General features: G+C 34.3%; 1 protein-coding gene across 2 annotated transcripts in view; it reads left to right on the top strand.

Annotated features, from left to right (window-relative positions):
• Positions 1-20,709, top strand: part of LOC106875976 (uncharacterized) — a 31,802-nt gene extending 11,093 nt beyond the window's left edge. The window contains exons 1-6 of one of the 2 annotated variants that reach the window (XM_014924320.2): positions 7,073-7,340; positions 8,443-9,745; positions 15,168-15,275; positions 18,036-18,426; positions 18,672-18,745; positions 19,723-20,709. In XM_014924320.2, coding sequence (XP_014779806.2) covers positions 7,338-7,340; positions 8,443-9,745; positions 15,168-15,275; positions 18,036-18,426; positions 18,672-18,745; positions 19,723-19,877 — 2,034 coding nt within the window. In that variant the 5' untranslated portion in view covers positions 7,073-7,337 and the 3' untranslated portion in view covers positions 19,878-20,709. Of the gene's footprint in view, positions 1-7,072; positions 7,341-8,442; positions 9,746-15,167; positions 15,276-18,035; positions 18,427-18,671; positions 18,746-19,722 lie in introns of those variants that run through there. The other variant, XM_052978536.1, reaches the window with a different exon arrangement.
• The last annotated feature ends 986 nt before the right edge of the window (positions 20,710-21,695 follow it).

Consider the following 21,695-nt stretch of genomic DNA (forward strand, 5'->3'; position numbering starts at 1 on the left):
ATATATATATATATATATATATATATATATATATATACATGCACATATATATGAGTGTCTATATGAGTTTGTCCCCACAACATCCCTTGGCAACCAATACTGGTTTGTTTTATGTCCCCATAACTTAGTGGTTCGGTAAAAGAGACCGATAGAATAAGTACTAGGCTTACAAAGAATAAGTCCTGGGGCAGATTTGTTTGGGCCGAAGGCAGTGCTGCATCATGGCTACAGTCAGATGACTGAAACAAGTAAAAGAATAGAAATATATATGCAATTCTTAGCATTAAAAGACTCAGTTTTAAAAGTTTCAGTTTCATAAAATGTCCAAGGCACTTCTACTTATATATACTCTCTCTGTCACTCACTCTCTCTCTCTTTCTCTCTCTCATACACACACACACACACACACATGCTGAGTTATTTTAAGTTTTCTGTGAATTTCATGACAAATAATGCTTTTCAGGTTACTCAACCAAACTTTCCCATTTTATGTTTCAATTTCAGTTTGACATACTCCACTTCTTCACTCTAATACATCATTTACCACTGCTTTTTTTATATCCATTTCATACAGTTATTTTAATATATACTAGTGCTGGCATGCAACCTCAAAGATAGTGCATTGGTATACATATTCCTTTTTATTTTGACGTCTGTTTTTCTATGCTAGCGTGGGGCATTCTCCTACAGCTGGATGCCACCCTTCATGTTGCTAACCTTTACCTGTTTTTGATGTAAGTGAGCTCTTATTACACATGTCTTTGAAAGCCAGAGCTAGCTAATGATTTTTTGATAGGAGATGACAGCAAACGTCACCATTTGTAGCTCAGTAGGGATGAAGTTAAAATAATAGACAGAGAACACCACTGGAAAATACGAAAACTAAAAGAAGCAGCACATATGCTAGGACACAAGAACCTCCTAAACAGACCGAGTGCAGATACGAGTAGCATTTGGGAACCAGTATTAAAGAATGATATGAAAATATTAGATTTATAAGCCCTAAAATTCACTCCATAATTGCCCACAGGCATATGGTGTAGTTGTTAATAGTGCAGGCTACTAACCTCAAGATTCCAAGTTCGATTCCAAGCAGTGACCTGAATAATAATAATAATAATAACAGCAAAAAATATCTTAGGAATGAGAACCCAGGTTCGAAATTCCCCCAAGACTGGAGGGTATATCAGCTGAAACGTTGTGTTAACAACAAACAAGATGAGGACAACATCCATCAAATGTAAATAATGATTAAACTGTTGTATTAATATATGAGACAGACAGGCCTAAAGCAAATTTAGTATAGAGAGGATGTGTCATTTGATGAGGTCATGAATGGCACCAAAAGGACTTGACAGACTTAGTTGACTGATTGACTGACCAAATGGTTAATCAAACAAATAGTTTATTAGTTAAATGGTTAACCAAGTGACTAATAGTAATAAAGGATTAAAATAGAACCTGTGTGTATTTATTATTGGCATAATGACCCTCCTGAGATACAAAATGTTTTTAATACCAGTTGATTATCCTAGGTCAAACTTACTAGAACAACATAAACAAAAATGGTCCAGGCAATCACAATAACTTTAGTTTCTAATTCTGCATCATAAATACAATATAACGTGTTTTCTTCAAAAAGCAATATATGACATGTAGTAAGCAATATTATTGTGATAGTACAAATAAAACGACTCGATGGAACAGGTTTATCACAAAACAAATAAAATATTTAAAATTTGGCAAAATATGTCCCAATTCTATGAGATTTAAAATTATAGCTAAAAGACAAAAATTATCATCATCATCATCATCATCATCGTTTAACGTCCACTTTCCATGCTAGCATGGGTTGGACGATTTGATTGAGGACTGGTGAACCAGATGACTACACCAGGCTCCAATCTAATTTGGCAGAGTTTCTACAGCTGGATGCCCTTCCTAACGCCAACCACTCAGAGAGTGTAGTGGGTGCTTTTACATGTCACCCGCACGAAGGCCAGTCAGGCGGTACTGGCAACGGCCATGCTCAAAATGTTTTATATAACATTATTTAATAACAAAGTTATCTCTTTGCTTTAATATATAAAACCCAGTATCTTGTGATTGAAAATGTCTGCTTTTACCTGTAAATGGATATATGTCTTTTTATTTAGAGTTGCCAGTGGCAGCAAAACATATTTTTTTTGTATAATTAACGTATTTCTGTTTATCATAATTTTTCTCAAATATTGGTTTCAAATTTTAGCACAAGACCAGCAATTTTAGGGGAGGGGATAAGTCATTTACATTGACCCCAGTATTCAACTGGTACTTAATTTATTGACCTTGAAAGGATAAAAGGTAAAGTTGACCTCGGCAGAATGGATGAAAACCCACTAAACACTTTGCCTGGCGTGCTAATAATTCTGGCAGCTCACCAACTTAAATAATTTCTCTCAAATATCAACATGCAGAACACTCTTATCTGCCTAGAAGTTACTGTCATAGAAATATAGCTAAATATATATTTGCCAATTGAATACAATAACTATGATATTGCCAGAAATTTAGGAGACTAGTTCAGAAAGGTTTAAAAAATTTTAAGAATCTAGCATTTTCTATGGATACAACTTGCAGTATATTCAGAATGTTTATTTAATAGATGCATTAGATTTGCTTGATAGATACATTTTGTAAAACAGTATCCCACATGTTTCTAGTGTACATGTGTGGTATATGTGAATTTTTGTGCACCTTCATTCTACAAATTTATTTTCCATTCAATATCAAAATTAATGGGATTTTTCCTCCAAATGTATCCTGATAAAATTTGTTTTATTAGATTTGAAGACACTGCAAAGTGAACAGGTTGTGTAGTACCATTTCTTGAATAGATTAGATGTCAAACCTATATCTGATGTTACCTTATTAGTTTTAATAATAACTTCATACACAGTCTCTTTCATGTTCCAAATGCATTTGAGCAGGCAATGAAATATTTTGTACCTGCACACACCAATTGCATTGGTATGTGCTATTACAAAATATTCTATCATGGTTAAAATTATGCTCATATAACTTCCTTCTATTTGTGTTGGTTAAAGTACTGGGTGTAGAAGGATATCAAACATTTACAGAATTTCTATTCATGGATCTCTTTTTATGATTGAGTGAAAATATTTGTTTAGGTTTGAAAAATATTTAAGCTATGGGTGTCACTACTTGTTTGGGGGATTATACCAGGTAATTCTGTTTTCTATTAATGTTTTAGTTGCCTCAATAAGTTTAAGCCAACCTATGTTAGCATAGGAAAAGCAGACGTAAAAATTATGATCACACACACACACAGAAATAAAAGAACGGAAGTACTGGTATCACATTTACTCCTTGGTTACAGCTGTTTCTACAACATGCCAGTGTTATATATATATATATATATATATATATATATATATATAAGGTTTTTAAACTTTTAAATTTTCATATTCAAAAGAGACAGAGACTTCAAATTCGATATATCGATTTATTCACCACTCTATGTTAACATTTCTGTGCCAAACTTATCCAGTGACTGGTCCATTGGATTTAGACGTTTGGCACTTCTTCAGGAGTGGTTACCTTTCGAACAAAACACGAAAAAACACATACATATACATACACATACATATATACATATACATATATACATATATACACATACATATATACACATACATATATATATAATTTATATATAGGGAGAAATGATGGTTTTTTTTCCTTTTATGAGGTTTTTTCATGCTAACTACTTGATAAATTGTTATAAAGACTTTATCCTATTATTGAATTATATATATATATATATATATATATATATATATATATATATATATATATGATGGACTCTCCTGTCGAAGATGACATATGAGCATTCAGCTTTTGCCGAACAACCTGCACAAATGATTTGTTTATAGTGATCAAATGTCCATTCCACATGTTAACTCACTCTCTCCATCAAATCGACGTTGTCTGAACAGGTGTGCTGTGTACCGCATGTCAGGTGTCAAAGTGATCATAAAGCAGTGTGAGAAGTGTTTTGCTCAAGAACACAACTTACCTACTCAGTCTAGGAATTGAAATCACAATTGCTAAATCATAAGTACAACACCCTAACCACTAGGCTATGTGCCCTCATGCACACACCATCATCATCATCATCATCATCATTTAACATCCTTTTTCCTTGCTGGCATGGGTCGCATAGTTCAACAAGGCCTGATGAGCCAGAGGACTGTGTTAAACTCCAGTATCTACTTTGGCATGGTTTCTACAGATGGATGCTCTTCCTAATGTCAAATACTTTACAGAGTATACTGAGTGCTTTTATATGGTATTGGCACTAGTGAAGTTATGGAGTAACATGCAATATAAGACTGATAAGGGAGTAGGTAGTAGTAATGAAGAAGTTGACTTTATGCTAAGTAATGATGGGGGTACAGGAACAGATATCTTGCTGCAAGGGATACAGCGTTATCCCAGTAGGAAAAGAAGAAGGATATGTATCTATATATGTGGCTATTTTGTAATTTGTTGCGATTCCCAGTGAGCCTAAATATGTGTGGACATGAATCCATTACATTTATTTATTCATAACCCATACTATATTGGTACTGTTGAAATTATTATCTGGCCATCAACTTTGTACCATCATGTAAATGAGTTATTAGTCACATTTTCAAATAAGTTATCTGCTACTATCATAGCAGTTTAGGAAGGTAAAGTGAGAAAGTCCTTATGAATTGCTAAATAAACAACAAAGCAGGTTAGCTTGATCATCTTTTCAAACTGCTGAAATCATTCTGTGGACTTAATTTCACAATGCCTTGAAAGACATATAGAATGGTATGTGTGCATGTGATGTGCACATGTGCAGCATATATATACCTGAAATCCCAGTGAAAATTAATATTTTTATAAATTCTTAATCTGCCTGGATTACTGCTCACAGCTATGGTCACCCACCGGTGTGAAATTAACAGCGGACCTTGAAGCAATCCAGAGAAGATTCACAAAGAAGATTGTCTCTTTGCAACAGCTCAGCTACTGGGAAAGGCTGAAACAGCTAAGACTCTACTCCCTGGAGAGAAGGCGGGAGAGGTATGCAGTAATATACATCTGGAAGATCCTGGAAGGAATTGTGCCAAATTTTGGCATTGAAAGCTACACCAATGCCAGAACGGGACGACACTGCATAGTGCCAAAGATCCCAGCAATGCCATCGCGCTTCAGGACCAGTTACTGCAACAGTTTGGGTTTCAAGGGCCCACAGCTTTTTAATACCCTCCCAAAGAGCCTGAGGAACCTGCACAAAGTAGATGTAGAGGTTTTTAAATCAAAGCTGGACCTCTTCCTGTCGAGAGTCCCAGATGAACCTACCTCACGGCAGGAAGGGGCAAATGAGGGTAGCTACATCAAACTCCATTCTTCACCAAATGCCACGTATTGGAGGAGGCTCTCAATAATAAAAGTGTAGCAAAACAGCGGTGCATCAGCATGGCTGCAGCTCTCAGCTGAAACTATAAAAAAAAATAATAAATAACAACCCCAAAACAAACATCTGTACATATATATGTGTATACATATGTGTGTGGGGGGTTACTTTTCGGTTAAGGTAAGATTAATAAAACAAGTACTCCAGCCGATTAGAGATAAATATTGCTTAATATACACTATATGTTTATGAGCTACTAATAATTTCATACACTGGAGATGTTGTCTAGATAAGTTTTAATAACAGACCCAATGTTTCCAAGCAATCTCTGAGCATGAAGGTTGCTTGGAGACACTAGGAATGTTATTAAAACCTGTCTAGACAACATCTTCAATGTATGAAACTATTAGTAGCTCACAACTATATGTTGTGTACATTAAACTATATATATGTGTATATATATCTTTGGCGTTAGGAAGGGCATTGGTGTTAGGAAGGGCATCCAGCTGTAGAAACACTGCCAAAGCAGGTTGGAGCCTGGTGTCGTCTCCTGGTCCACCAGTCCTCAGTCAAATCGTCCAACCCATGCTAGCATGGAAAGCGGACGTTAAACGACGATGATGATGATGATATACCTGGCTTCAGGTTCAGTCCCAAGTGTCTTCTACTAAAGTTACTGCTGACCAGTCAAAGTTTTGCCAGTGGATTTGGTTTACAAAAATGAAAAGCGCCTACCTTATGTATGTGTGTTTATATTCCCATGTCTTTGCATTGCATAATAGTTGTAAAAGAGTGTCACCATCATACAAGTGAAGTCCTTTATTTCCAGTCTTCTGTGAAAGCATGTCTGCCCATGAGGAAATATTAGCTTGCTTATAAACAGAAGAGCATTAGCAATAGGATAGGTATCAAACAATAGAAAATCTGCCTCAAAAAATTCCATCTAATCCTTGCGATCATTGAAATGTAGATGTTGATGATAATGAGGATATATATATATATATATATATATATATATATATATATATGCCTGCATGTGTGTGTGTGTGTGTGTGTGTGTGTGTGTGTGTGTGTGTGTATACATATATACATACACTCATACATAATATACATTGTTAAATAGAACAATGTTCACCTCCATTTACCATATTTTACTGTAGAATAAAAGGTCTACTTGATCAAGTTTTTTTTTTCCTTTATGCTAATCTACAACAGATATTTCATTGTCTTAAAGAAATTAACTGACATCCAAATTCATAAAACTGTATGATGTTGCAAATTACATGTCTGATAATTAGAGCAAACAATTCTGTGTAGTTGTTCTTGTAAACTCAGTTAATAGATAAAACATTAGAACTTGGAGGTGGGGCTCAGGCTGTTACTATAGCTTTGTTGAGAAACACTGTTGTGTATGTGCACAAACCTGTCATGTAGTTACAGTTTAAAGTGAAACCTAATCTAAAATGAAAATCAAAACATCAGCTGTTTTTACTCACACAGATGAGTGGGTGTATATGTGTGTTTATGCATGTGTGTGTGTATATATATGTTTAGTGAATATGTGTTATAATTTATACTTGTGCCATATAAATGTCTCATCCTTTTGTAAGTTTTATTCCTAATGAGTGCTACGTCCACTAAGATCAACTGTAACACACACACCTACTTTCTAAGAAAATTATTCAAAATGGTATCACTTTCATTTTCAACAGGACATATAGTTTCTCTTTAGTTTTCTCATGAAGCCAAAATCTGTGTTCAAAATATAAATTTAAGGAAACTGAGGTTGTTGTTTCTCTTTCTACCACTATAACTAATAACTGTTGGATAAATTGCTAAAACAAATACCACTTAACACAAGTATTACACAACATGAAACAAAAAGATGGTTTGTTAATCTTTGGGAAACTTGTGAATATAATGTTTTTATAAATCTGGTGTTCCATTGTTTTTGCTGTAAAATTCTCAGTTATTTTTTTTTCTTTTTGCATTTTAATGTATTGTTTTTTGTATATCCTTTTACTTAGCTTCTTTTGTTATATGTTGCAGTGCTAGATGCTGAAAAAAAATATTTTCAAATTGTTATTCATATTTTGTTGTCTTGTATAAACTAACAATGAAATATATTTTTATTTCCCCTACCCAGTTCAGTAATTCACTACATCATGTATTAAATGTCAGTGGTTCTTAAAATTCAGATAGAGGCATAACTATCAGAGTTAATGGTTCCTTCACTTCATTGGGAAGTTTTCAGATTTGAGGTCAAATCTCAGATTTCATGGCTTCATAAAATACTGATTGTATTGGCTCTGAGCTGTACAATGAACCGTCCAATCCATGCCAACATGAAAAACATACGATGAAAGGAAGTTAATAATTGATTGTTTTAGGACAATTCGAGTAATATATATTCTCTAAAATAGTAGACTATCAGCTATATTGTTTGAAACCTTTACTTTCAGACTCCTAATGCACATGGTCATTGCTATTCAGTCTAGATTTTGTTTTGATATATTCTTGTTGTTGCTGTTGTTATTTCTTCATTTCACAAAGTAGTAGTTAAATAGATTACTTGGTGCTTTATAATCAAAGGTATCTATCAATATGTAACTAGCCCAATTAACTTTTAGATGGGGCCAATAGAACTCAACTCCTCTTGTAGCCTTACCTGTAGAAGTCTATGGAGTACTCATCAGTTTTATAGTAATGCTATTACTTATTACATTGAGAAAGATATCATGAAATAAAAATTTTGTGGTATCTGCTTACAACAAAATAAACTGAGATTTCCAAAGTTTAATGCTTTAGCTATGGATTCAGTGTGGTGGGTACAACACCATTGGCCTCTAAAATGGTTGTTCCTTTCTGATACATTAAAATAAGTTAAAATTATTAATCTTGTTGATGTTGTTGTAATAGATTAAATGAAATCAATTTCTATTTTGTTTATTAATATTTCTGATCATAATTCCCTCTTGTTTTTATTACAGCCAACCAACATTGACATGGACTTGTATGGAAATACTCCTCATAGCTCTGACCACATGCTACCTTCTGATATCTATTGTATGGTACCATCTCCTACTACTTTCAGTCCAAACTCTCCACATATGTATGAACAGGAAAAAGACGACCTGTCTCTACTCCCTCAACTTGAAATTCAAAATTTACCGACAACTGGAAACCAAACTCAGAATTCAGTCAACATGGAAGAATTTGATCTGAAGCCTCATTTTGAAAACAATGCTGATAGCTTCATTGTGAAACCCAGATTTGAAGTTGTACCAAATTCCCCTGCTTCACAATTTACAACAGACACCATATGGAATGATGGCAAAGACTTTCACGAATTCTTGCAAATGGAAAAGACTGACTCTGGGCCAACTTTAGCAGAACTGAATTTTGGTGACTACCACATTGATGATTTTACATGTGATGAAATCTCTTATGTTACCAGTAATAATGAAATTGTCCCTAGTAATGGCACTGCTAATGTTGGTACTGCTAACAACAGTAATGCCACTACCACTAATACTGGTAATAATATCACTTCTACTGTCCACTCAAGGATGAAGAATTTGCAGTCTGATTTCTTAGCTACCCCCATATCAAAGAATAACCGTTCCGAACTGCAAACGTCCACTACACTTCAACAGAACTGGGATGAAAATCCTGCACCTCCTACTCTTGGAGGAATGAGAGTTCAGGCGTCTTTTAATGCTTCTTCCACAAAATCTTCTCAGATATTCAAACCACTCAAACAAAACCACATGGCACCATCATGTACCATTACCTGTGATACAGATAGCAATAAGAGCAAAGCAGCTCTCAAATTGTTTGATGGCAATGGCTCTGTACCAAACAAGCTTTTAAAATATGAGGACTTTTCTACTGGAGATTGCAGTCATAAACCAGTGGACAGTGACATAGATGTCTCTTCTTCAAATGTTCATTTACAACAGTTACTTTGCAGCAACCAACCATCACTGCAACCTGAATCTGAAATGTCAATGCAAGCCCACAAATCCCAGCCAATCACTTCACATTTTCCACCGTCAGTTCAGACACAGCCCCAACAGATGGCTTCATTGTCATGTCAGACAGTACCACAGGCCCCCCTGAAAACCCAGCAGAGTAGTGTGACACCAGTTGAGACAGTCTCTAGCTGTGATATGACAATCTCTCGAAATGATACAACTTCTCACTCAGAAACCATGGATGAGAAATGGGAACAGATTAAAAAGCTTTTACACAAAGAAGATTCCCCTAAAAGTATAAAGAGGGAGCGCATAAGTAAGTCACTATTTAATATGGTGTACAATAATTTATCTTATCAAATATATTTTCTGATCATTTTCATATACTCTCTTCCTATTTCTTATTTCATTATTTATATTAACTCTTTAAAAAATGTCTGAACTATTTCATTCCAGATGTTTCATGGCTTACTTCTATTCAGGCTACCAATCAATCATTAAGTTATCACAATTCTTTATCGTTTTCTTGTTCATCCTTGTCAGCCTGTTATGCCTCCTGTGCCTTTTGTTTATTGTAAGCATCATCAAAGATTTTTAATTTCAAAATGATTTCTCTTCTGCCTTGGGTGAGACTCTTCTTCAATATTTTAATATGTATGTTAGTGTAAGTGTACACATATGAATGTGTGTATGTGTCTGCAAAGTACATTCCATATAATGGCTAAGCATGCTCTTTTATATAAGGGATATATTATCTCCACCTCAACCTGTTCATTCCCCTGTGTCTTAGCTCAGCACTCCCTCTGAGTGAGAATTATCTTTTAAACCCAGTATAAAATACTTTGTTCAATGGTATCTCCCTAGAACTTCATTACTCTGGAAATACTTTTCCCTCAAATGCAATTGGTTACAATTCTGATAGGGCTGTAACCTCTGGAACTAATTCTTCTTCTTCTTAAAAACAATATATATATATATATATATATGTATATATATATATATAAAGATTTATGTTTGACAGTTTAAAGTCTCCACCTGAGTACATATCTTGTAACTAGGCAAATAAATGATTCAGTTAATGAAGAAAGAGGATTATAATATTATCATCAAAAATTGAAATCTTAGAAAGATAAACTTAACTGATGTGATGAACTATGAAGTAATTTATTTTAAAAATGAAGGAAGTAAAAATAGAAAATAAGAGTAGGAAAAGAATAAAGTTCAAGAAAGCTGAATTAACCTTTAAGCTTTCAGATTATCTGTCAAAGATAATGCTTATTTATTTACATTGTTTTGAATTAATCATGCATTATCTTGTAGTTTCAAGATTTCAATGATGTGATTGTTTATTTTTAGAATGACATTGTAAATTAGGTGTGATAGGCCAGATTTGGCTGTTTTGAACATGAAACAGGTAGAATATTTTGCTCAGGTATGGCCAGTTTAAATGTTAAAGGGTTAAATGAATTTGGTATTTTTTTAGTTTGCTTCAACTTTTCTCTATGTTGGCTTCATTATTGATAACAGCTGAGCAAAAAATCCAAAGTGCAATGATTGCTAGACTGAAAGGATTCATACAATTCTATATATTTACTATAGATAGGTTGAAACTTTAGATGATCATTTAAATAACTACATCCAAGAGGTGAGCTCCTTTGTGAGGTATATTTGTAAAATATGCACGTGTATCAAGTTGTATTGCTTTTTTGTTGTTTTTTTTTCCAGTTGTCCTAACTCCACAGTTTCTCAGGTAGTTTTATTGGGATAATTTTGTATCATTATCTGAAAAATATAAAGCAATTAATTTTCATTAAACCTGTTAAGCAGCTTCTTGATTTCTGTGATATGAACACTGCTTATGTTCTATACTTCAGACATGTACTTATCAAGAGGGCTGATCTCTATTTGTTTAAGATTAGATAAGTTATATTGGAATAATTTTTGAAAATCTTTCACATTAAATGTCTCATCTGGTTTGCTTCTTTTAATAAACCTTTCAGCTGCATTTGGAATAATATATGGTACTCCAATATATAGTCTGTAATAGGTATCTTGCTACTTGTTCTCTCTCTCTCTCTCTCTCTCTCTCTCTCTCTCTCTCTCTCTCTCTCTCTCTCTCTCTCTCTCTCTCTCTCTCTCTCTCTCTCTCTCTCTCTCTCTCTATCTGGCTCCCTGTGCCGCTGGACTGGCTCCCATGCAGGTGGCACGTAAAATATACCATTTTGAGCGTGGCCGTTGCCAGTACCACCTGACTGGCCTTCGTGCCGGTGGCACGTAAAAGCACCCACTACACTCTCGGAGTGGTTGGCATTAGGAAGGGCATCCAGCTGTAGAAACTCTGCCAAATCAGATTGGAGCCTGGTGTAGCCATCTGGTTCACCAGTCCTCAGTCAAATCGTCCAACCCATGCTAGCATGGAAAGCGGATGTTAAACGTTGATGATGATATATATATATATATATATATATATAACACTAGGTGTCAAAGATATGTAATTTGCAAAATAATGTTAATTGGCCTGCATTGACTTGCTTTCAATCTTTGTATGTGACAATGTTTTGTTTTGTTTTTATGCATTGAATACTAGTATGGGTCAAAGAGATTAAATCACAAATGTAAGTCAAATCTCATAACATTACCTTGCACAGTTATACTTATTAAATAAGAAATGATTTTGAAGGCAGGAAAGTTAGAGTATTTGATGCCGTATACAGTAGTGAAGATATAATACAACAAGTACATAGGAGAGGCTTAAGCCATTAACTTAATTCCATTAACCACTTAGGATTTTTCCAGCTGTCATTGGATAGTATTGTATAAGTAGAAAATGATCATTTCAAAATGGTTACAGCTGTTACAAATGACTCATGCACATTAGTATGACAATGTTAAATTTTCAACTTCATTATCATCATCATTTAACGTCTGTTTTCCATGCTGGCATGGTTGGACAGTTTGACTGAGGACTGGCAAGCCATTAGGCTGCACCAGGCTCCAATCTAATCTGGCAAGGTTTCTACAGCTGGATGCCCTTCCTAACACCAACCACTCTGAGAGTGTAGTGGGTGCTTTTTACATAATTAATATTAATGGTGTGGTTAGACTTCTGTTTGAGCTGATTTATTCACAAAGAATGTGTAGAAAATATGAAGGCAAGAGACAAAAAAAAAAATTATGTCTAATAGATTTCTTTTATCTTCTTTGTACCACCAGAAGAATAGACTTATACAATCCTTAGTGGTTTGATAACTCAGTGCAGTTCAACAGCATGTGCTCACTTACAAAAGTTAGAGATTACAGGTTTTAATATTAATTCATGTAGAGAAAACTTGCTATTTTCATTTATGAAATGCATAAAAAAAGTTCACTTAAATATGTTGCAGAAGCAGTAGTATAAATATGTTCTTCAAAGAAAATTCTTTTGGGCCCAAATGCATTGTAAATAGAAAAGGTGATGAAATAAAAGAAGGAAAGTCAACATATATGGTGTGTAACTTTGTAGAATAGAGATATTGTAAATTGATGCCTTATTCAGCTAGAACATGTCTCATTAAGACTAACTTTCCTTTCTGGCTGAATTATAGAGGGAAGAGAGACTACCTGCTGTTGCTGATGTCTGTAATGAAAAAGTGATAAAACTTATAGTTCGCTTCTGGTTGAACTCGCTACAAAGTGTTGATGAGCTTGAAAGCACATTCTGCTAAGATAAAAAGACAGAGCACTTTGAGTTCCTGTTTATGTAACTAGTGCCTGACCAAGAGGTACTGTGTTCATATTGACCCAATAAACAGCTGAAAAATGTTGAATGACTAAAACTTCATTTGGTTGCATGAGAGTTGCGACAACTCATTTTCAGCCAATGGACTATTTCATTAGTACATCATCAAGAGTGTTTTGTTTCTTTTAGATTAGGTAGAAATTGTATCATTTTATATTTTTCAAGTCAATTTGTAATCCACATGCCATATTCTTAACAATACCAGATTAAGAATATTAGATCTTTTTCTTTTCGTGTAGTGTAGTGTAGTGTAATATTTTAAAAACTGATTTTATTATCCACACTAGTTTACTTATACTTGAAAAATGTATTTAACTAATAAATTAGGAAAAGTAAACAGAATTTTATTTTTACTAATTACTGAAGTAAGTGGTAACTACATATTGGAGATATTTATTTAACTGTACTCTCATAGTTAAGATGTTAGCTATTTGTGTAACTAGGTTCTGTAGCTATGAGTTGGGAGAAAAATGTTGCAGTAACATTCCTTTCAAAGTTAATGTCACTTAACTAGATTTGATATCGAGGATGTGGCTCTGTGGGAGGGTTTTGAAGCTTTTCTTTTTTATTATGTTTTTTTTTTTATATATATAATCTAGTGTAAGGAATGAGGAAGGGAAATTCCATTCTAGACTGGGTGTGTAGGAACAGTTAGGTAAATTCAATACAAACTTAATTCACTTTGATTCAGATAAAAAAAACTTCAATCTACTCTGAAACAAATGGAGGCAACTGAAAGCAGTGAAGACCTCATTTTGTCTTGTAGGATACAAAATAACCTCACTAGAACAAGTACTGCAATAAAATTCTTTGTAAAGTGATTAGTATTGGGAAGGGCATCCAGCTGTAGAAACTATGCCAAAATCAAACATAAAAGCCCTATTGTCCCACTCCCACTGAAATGTGTAGGAGGGCAGTAACAACAAACATAAACTTACTTGGTATATGACAACCTGGCCAAGTTGTGCTAGCTTGGAAAGCGGATATAAAAAGAGGATAACATAAGACTATCTGTAATTATTAGCAATTACTACTAACTTGACTTAGTTTTCTAAGCATGCCTGCCAGAACACCTTAGAGCGAAGGAGTGGGTGAAAGCAATAATAGGTAAATATAATGCTTATTTTTAACTAAATAATTAAAAACATTAATTAAGAATACTACTAGAAAAATCTTCATTAATTATTAGCTTATCTTAACTTATCTGAGTCCTTTATTTCCATCCTTGCAATGGAGATAGAGAAATGCTGATGTGTTATGAACCACTAACGAAAAACACCTGAATCTCCTGCACAATTCAGAAATAGAAATACGGAGTGAGAAAGGAGATATTTAGGTGATAGAGAGACTGGAGAGATGAGAGAGACTAAATGTGAGTTTTGAGTTGTAGCAATAAAAACATAAAGAGAAAGGATTAACATTCTCGATAAAGCTGAAATAAATCATTTTGTGTTGTCATTTTGAGAGTTTTATTTGCTGAAACAAGTGGCTTGTCAACTGGTGATCTATGGGGACACGACTCTATTTCTTTTGCAGTTAGCAGTTATTTCCCTTCATTTTCTTTGAATCGGTCTGTTTTAATATTCTGTTAATTTCATTGTTTGTATCATGTTTTTGTTGAATCTTCTTGAAAATTTATGTCCTTTGGGAAATTTTTGTTACCTCAGGAGAGAAAGCATCCCACTATACAGGATTTTACATTGATATTAAATAAGAGATTAAAGTAGATTATGTTCTTTGAATGAAACAGATTCTGTTGATAGGTGAGTACTTTTTGAGCCTTTATATTTACTGCATGTGAGTGTCCGGCCAACCTGTCCACAGCAGTTGCAGAGTAGTTTCATCTGAGGAGAGAGAACTTATTCACTTGGTAGATGTTTCAATTCTTCAAGTATAAACAGTGGCTGACTGCTAGGCCTCCATTTCAGATTTGAAACTAGCACCTTAAGTTTATTTTCAGGTTCAACCAGCAGTTTTACAGCCTCCAATGATGATCATGACTCCAATGATGGTGATATGTCAGATGATTCCTCTGATTATGAAATTGAGGATTATATATCTGATCCAGGTAAGCATATTTCATCTTTTACATTCTATTCAAGTTACTATTATTTTTATTGACTTATGTATGATTATCAATATATATATATATATATATATATATATCTTCATAAATCTGAAAGGGAAGCAGTAGAGTAATTAGATAAAGACAGTTAAGACCGGTTTATGGAGCTACCCTGGGTTTCACAATCATAAAGCACCTAGACTGGCCTTAACTATCTTTATTTAAATATATATATTTGTTTAGCAATAAATGAATTTTATTGAACAAAAACCTAAGCAGATGTGTCACCAAAACTCCAAGGAGAATATAAATATATTTAATTTTTATTCTATAATTCATCAAATGACATAATATCATTTTTAAGTTGATAGTAGTTTATGAGTAAATGGCTATAAACTGGAGCAGTTATTTGGTGATAGTGTTTGGTCTTAACCTCTTGCAAAAATGAAAAACTGATAAAAATAAAAATCAATTTTCATTAGTGACTTTTAGAAGTTTTCCCTATCAGTAAAATATGCAGGAACTCAACTGCTATAGCAAATTCTATCAATACATCAGAGACAAACAGAGAGAAATTCAGAGCTACACCAATAGTTTGTGCAGTATATGTTCAGGACTGACTTTGAGAAAGATATAAGAGGATCATTGCTATAGGTTTGAAAATGAGTTGGGAAATAAATTGAAGCTACAAGACCAATCATTTAACTTCTAAGTTATTGAGTCATGGAATTCAAATATTATTGCTGAAGTATTATCATAGGGGCTATTGGGTCAAGGTTTTGTAACATATAGCAGGATTACTGCATTGTTGTAATCTATATCTCACTTTGTATTGTCAAAAAAGGGAGTGATTATAGGCTTGCACATTGCTTGTAGAAAAATCAAAAATATATGGTTGAATCTATAAGGGTGTTGTAGTTGTTTCTTGGAAAGCCCCAGTCTTTAGTTGAAGTAAAGCACAGATGTAACTGATTAAAGAGTTCTCTGGCTTCTTGTACATCATGTCTATTCAGTCTTTATTGAGGCAGATTTTACCCAAAGACAGACAAACAGACACACACATACACAAATACATATGCATGAAGTAGGTGCCTCAGATGATTACAACTCAAAGTAATTTGCATTGTGCAATCTTTCAGGTTACTTCATGTGTGTGTGTGTGTGTGTGTAATATATCATCATCATCATCATCATCATTATTTAATGTCCTCTTTCCATGCTAGCATGGGTTGGACGATTTGACTGAGGACTAGCGAACCAGATGGCTACACCAGGCTCCAATCTGATTTGGCAGAGTTTCTACAGCTGGATGCCCTTCCTAACGCCAACCACTCCGAGAGTGTAGTGGGTGCTTTTACGTGCCACTGGCACGAAGGCCAGTCAGGTGGTACTGGCAATGGCCACATATATATATACACACACAAATTATGCTTCACTTATGATGCACCTTATTTCCAAAGCACTGATGAAGCTATGCTACACTATCACTCACGTCTGGGTGCAAAGTCCCCTATTGTGGAAATGGTTGTAACCCAATGAATGTGATTAACTTCTGTTCATTTGTTATTCATTTATTGATATGCATCATCATCGTTATCATTATCGTTCCATGGATTGCATGGAACACGGATGTTAAATGATGATGATGATATTAATAAATGAATAAGAAAAGATTAAGAGTTAAGCACATTCGTTGGGTTAAGAAAATGCTTGGCAATGAGTTTGAAGTTTCAGCTTGCTATCATCAGATTGATGGCAGCCTTTTCTTTGTAAAAAGCGATAAAGAATCCTTCAGTTTAATGTTAAATTGTTTTCATATATATTTGATATGAAAGTAAACACACACACACACACACACCTTTATATAGAGAGGGGTATAGCTGCATGCACTCAGCACACACTGAAACCACATAGGTTCTGATGTTAATCATGTTAAACATATTACTTTTTTTAATTGTCTGACTATGAGTTTGCTCCATGCTAACTCCATAAGGTGCATCTAATGCTCACACCTATAGTACAATGTCATGTCTTGCCGAATACTGAAATATGTAAAAATTGGAATAAAGGAGTACCAAGTTATGTAAGTGTGTGTGCGTGTGTGTACTATATATATGTATATATATATATATATATATATATATATGAGAGAGAGATGAAAATATTATATAATCACTCATTTGTTAATACAGTTATACAATACACACACACACACATATATATATATAGGTGCAGGAGTGGCTGTGTGATAAGAAGCTTGCTTCCCAACCACATGGTTCCAGGTTCAGTCCCATTGTGTGACACCTTGAACAAGTGTCTTCTACTATAGCCTCAGGCCAACCAAAGCCTTGTGAGTGTATTTGGTAGACGGAAACTGGAAGAATCCTATTGTGTGTGCGTGTGTGTGTATACAATATATATATATATATATATATATATATATATATATATGCATGCATCTGTGTTTGTCCCCCCACTATTGCTTGACAACCAATGTTGTTGTGTTTACATCTCCATAACTTAGCGGTTCAGCAAAGGAGACTGATAGAATACATAATACGTACTAGGCTTACAAAGAATAAGTCCTGAGGTTTTTTTGTTCGACTAAAGGTGGTGCTCCAGCATGACCACAGTCAAATGACTGAAACCAGTAAAAGAGTATATATATCAACATGTTTTCACCCAAATTCATCGTCGTTGGGTTGGACCTATTACTATATGTTATTTTTATGTTTTTTTAACATGCTGATGTCTTTATTCTAGAATCTGCTCATAGCCCCTCAAGTAAAGAAACACTATCATCTACAGTCAAACGGAGAGAAAAACAATACTTTTGGCAATATAATGTCCAGTCCAAAGGACCAAAGGGACAGAAGATGCGACTGTTACCTGAGGAACAAGACCCACATGTTTTAAATACATTTGAAGATCCAGTGTTTGAGCTTGGCACTACATCTAAATTAGGTTTGCGACATAGCGGCAAGGCTCGCCGTGGAGATGGCAATGATATTTCTCCTAACCCAAGAAAACTTCATTTAATTGGACAGCAATTGAAAAAATTGAACCATGACATAAATGAGTTTGTACCAACAAGTGATCTGCCAGCCAGTGTTAGGAACAGGACAAGGAAGGAGAAAAACAAGCTTGCTTCAAGGTAATGTCTTATGAAAAAAAAATAAGGTGGTAGGGGTTTTCAGTAAGCTGTAGTTATGGGTTCTGTAATTTTGGGGAAAAAATCTTATAATCAATTCTGCATTAAAATAAGTTAGACAGCCTCTGCACTAAGATAGGATATCCACTTGGATACCCACCTGTATGAGACCTTAATGATTTATTATGTACACACAAGTGCATACAAACGTTCTAACTGATATAGATTTATTGTTTTTATGTCCACAGGGCTTGTCGCTTAAAAAAGAAAGCACAGCATGAAGCTAATAAAGTGAAATTGTATGGCCTTGAACAGGAACACCGTAAGTCTTCTGTTTACTTTTGCTTTTGTTTATTTTGCAGTTATAATGGTTTACATTACTTAAGAGTTCAGTGGCTAAGAAGAATCAATAAAAAACAATACTTGAATCAAAATCATAGTTTCTTTTTATAGTTGTGTCTAATTTTTCTATGCATTGCTTATTTGATAAATGAGACACTTAACTTCATATGCCTCTATTTATCTGAAAACTATACTGAAGTACTAGTTAATTAACGTCTCATTGCATCTTTCATCTGTTGAAGTTGACAGAAGCTAGTGATTTTTAGCACAAAACATGGATAAATATTGATTCTTTCAACTATTGTGAAAGCAAAATAAGATAACAGGCACCAGCTAAATGAGTTACATGTTCTAATCCTATTGCAGGTATTTTGTTAAGTATCTGGGAAAAAATATTTAATTCAATATTGTTTTATTTTATTGAGCTGAACAGTAAGTACTGGATATTTTAGATTTATCTGCAATAAGTAGCAAGTTATCAAGTGTACAGATATTTTTACTCAGTCTATATAACTGGAATCATACCAGATTTTTTATTTCATGTTTTGTAGGGTTTTTTTTTTTTTAAAGTTGCATTGACTTTAGAAGTGGTTTAAAGTCTGAATCACCATGGATTTACTAGTACTGTACTATATCCTGGACAAGACATTAAACTCTCCCTTTCTCATTTATCTGGTAGCAGCAGAGTGTGAGAGAACAGATAAATAATGACTCATAAAGGGGAATTCAACTAATTGGAGATTAACATGTTAATTGTTAATTTGTAGTGTACACTTTCAGAGTTTAACATGAAATTTTTAATTTCAGCTCTGTGAACCAAACAAATCAAGTTTCTTGTAAATTATATTTGATCGAAACAATTAATTATACTTGTCTTGCAAGATGTTTCATGCTTCATCGATAAATTTTAGATTGTTGTTCATATGGGAGTTTATCATTTGCCATTCATTTATCTAGGTCAGTTGATGACTGTAATTGAACATATCAAGCAAAAGATGTTGGCTGCTCTTCTATCTAAGAAAACAATAAAATGTGAAGAGAAAGGACAAAGAACAAGTGATGAACAATCCAAATATTTGAATGAACTCATCAAAAGACATTTAAGTAAGTAAGGAAAGGAATTTTGATTGAGACCTTTATCTTGTTTTTCATTATCATTACTTTGGTAAGGGTGATTAGAACATTCAGTTTCATACCAGTTAGTAACAAGTTCGTAGTCTACAAGACTCAGATTTAAAACACTTAAACATTTGAATGTGACATTTGTAGTTTGTTTGGCAGGGTTTTCTTTTGGGGTGGGTGAGCTTCATGTTTGTGTAGCACTCCTAGTGTTACACACTAGTGAATAGTCACTAAGTTATTGAAGTAACCTCAAAATAGATGTTGATTAATTCTTTAACATTTAAACCAGCCACATCTGGCCCAAATATTCTTTACTACTCTAGGCACAAGGCCTGAAGGTTTTGGAGAGGGGGCCAGTCAATTAGATCAACCCCAGTACACAACAGGTACTTAATTTATCAACCCTGAAAGGATGGAAGGTAAAGTTGACCTCAGCGGAATTTGAACTCAGAATGTAAAGGCAGATGAAATACTCCTAAGCATTTCGCCCGGCGAGCTAATATTTCTGCCAGCTCGCTACCTTCTGACCCAAATATCCTAGCTGTTTTATGGTTCAAACTGGTCAGATCTGGCCTCTCCTACCTACCCTACAATGTCAGTCAAAAATAAATATATAATCACATCATCAAAATCTCAAAGCCATGAGAAAATGCATGATTAATTTGAAACAATGAATAAATAAGTTTTACATTTGACAGAGCAATCTGAATGCTAAAGGATTAAAGAGATAGTAACAACAAAAGTAGATTGGTTAAAATTGCAAGTACATTAAACACATTGTGTCTCTTTGATTCAGAAATACCCAATTTTGGGGGTGCTTTGTCTTTATTTTAATTTTTATGATCTCCACTTCACCAACTACAAGAAAAATTATTTTTCTTTTTTTAATTCCTAAAAGAAAATTTAATTTCATAAGATACATTTTCTTGTTTTTATAATCCTCAAAAAATTTGTTTCTTGTCATTTACTGCCATGCTGTGTCCAAAGATTCCCATTTATCTATGGGGTCATATAATTTGCAGTTGTTAGCAGTAGAAAACAGTATACTTTAATGAACATTTTACCTTTCACTGCTTAGTTAAAAATTCTCTCTCCTAATTATTATATGAAGGTAGATAGATTCTGCCAAGCTGATTTGTTAAGATTTTGTTTCATAAAATCAAGCCTTCAGTTGAGCCTCACCTCTTATAAATAAACCACTAACCAATCTCTGAGGGATGAACCTCTTTTTTTAAACAATCAAACCCAATTAGTCTTCTATTTTTTTTTATTTGTTTGTGCATTTCTCAAAGCTACAATGAGAACAGCAGAAATCTTTGCACACCATTCTCAATGTTCATCATTTCAATCTAAAGATGACAGGGTGCCTTCACAAGCAGAATACATATACATATGTTTCCCTAAAGCAGTGATATATAACTAGAGGGTCATGAAACTTTGGTGTATAACAAGTTATTGAGGATTTCCACAAAAGTTTTTACTGAGATCCCCAATTGTTGTCGTTGGCACTCCGTCGCTTACGACGTTGAGGGTTCCAGTTGATCCAATCAATGGAACAGCCTGCTCGTGAAATTAATGTGCAAGTGGCTGAGCACTCCACAGACACGTGTACCCTTAACGTAGTTCTCGGGGATATTCAGCGTGACACAGTGTGACAAGGCTGACCCTTTGAATTACAGGCACAACAGAAACAGGAAGTAAGAGTGAGAGAAAGTTGTGGTACAGCAGGGTTCACCACCATCCCCTGCCGGTGTTTTCACTCAATAAACACTCACAACGCCCAGTCTGGGAATCGAAACCGCAATCCT

This window comes from Octopus bimaculoides, chromosome 2 (genome assembly GCF_001194135.2).
Source record: "Octopus bimaculoides isolate UCB-OBI-ISO-001 chromosome 2, ASM119413v2, whole genome shotgun sequence".
Classification (NCBI taxonomy): Eukaryota; Metazoa; Mollusca; class Cephalopoda; order Octopoda; family Octopodidae; genus Octopus; species Octopus bimaculoides.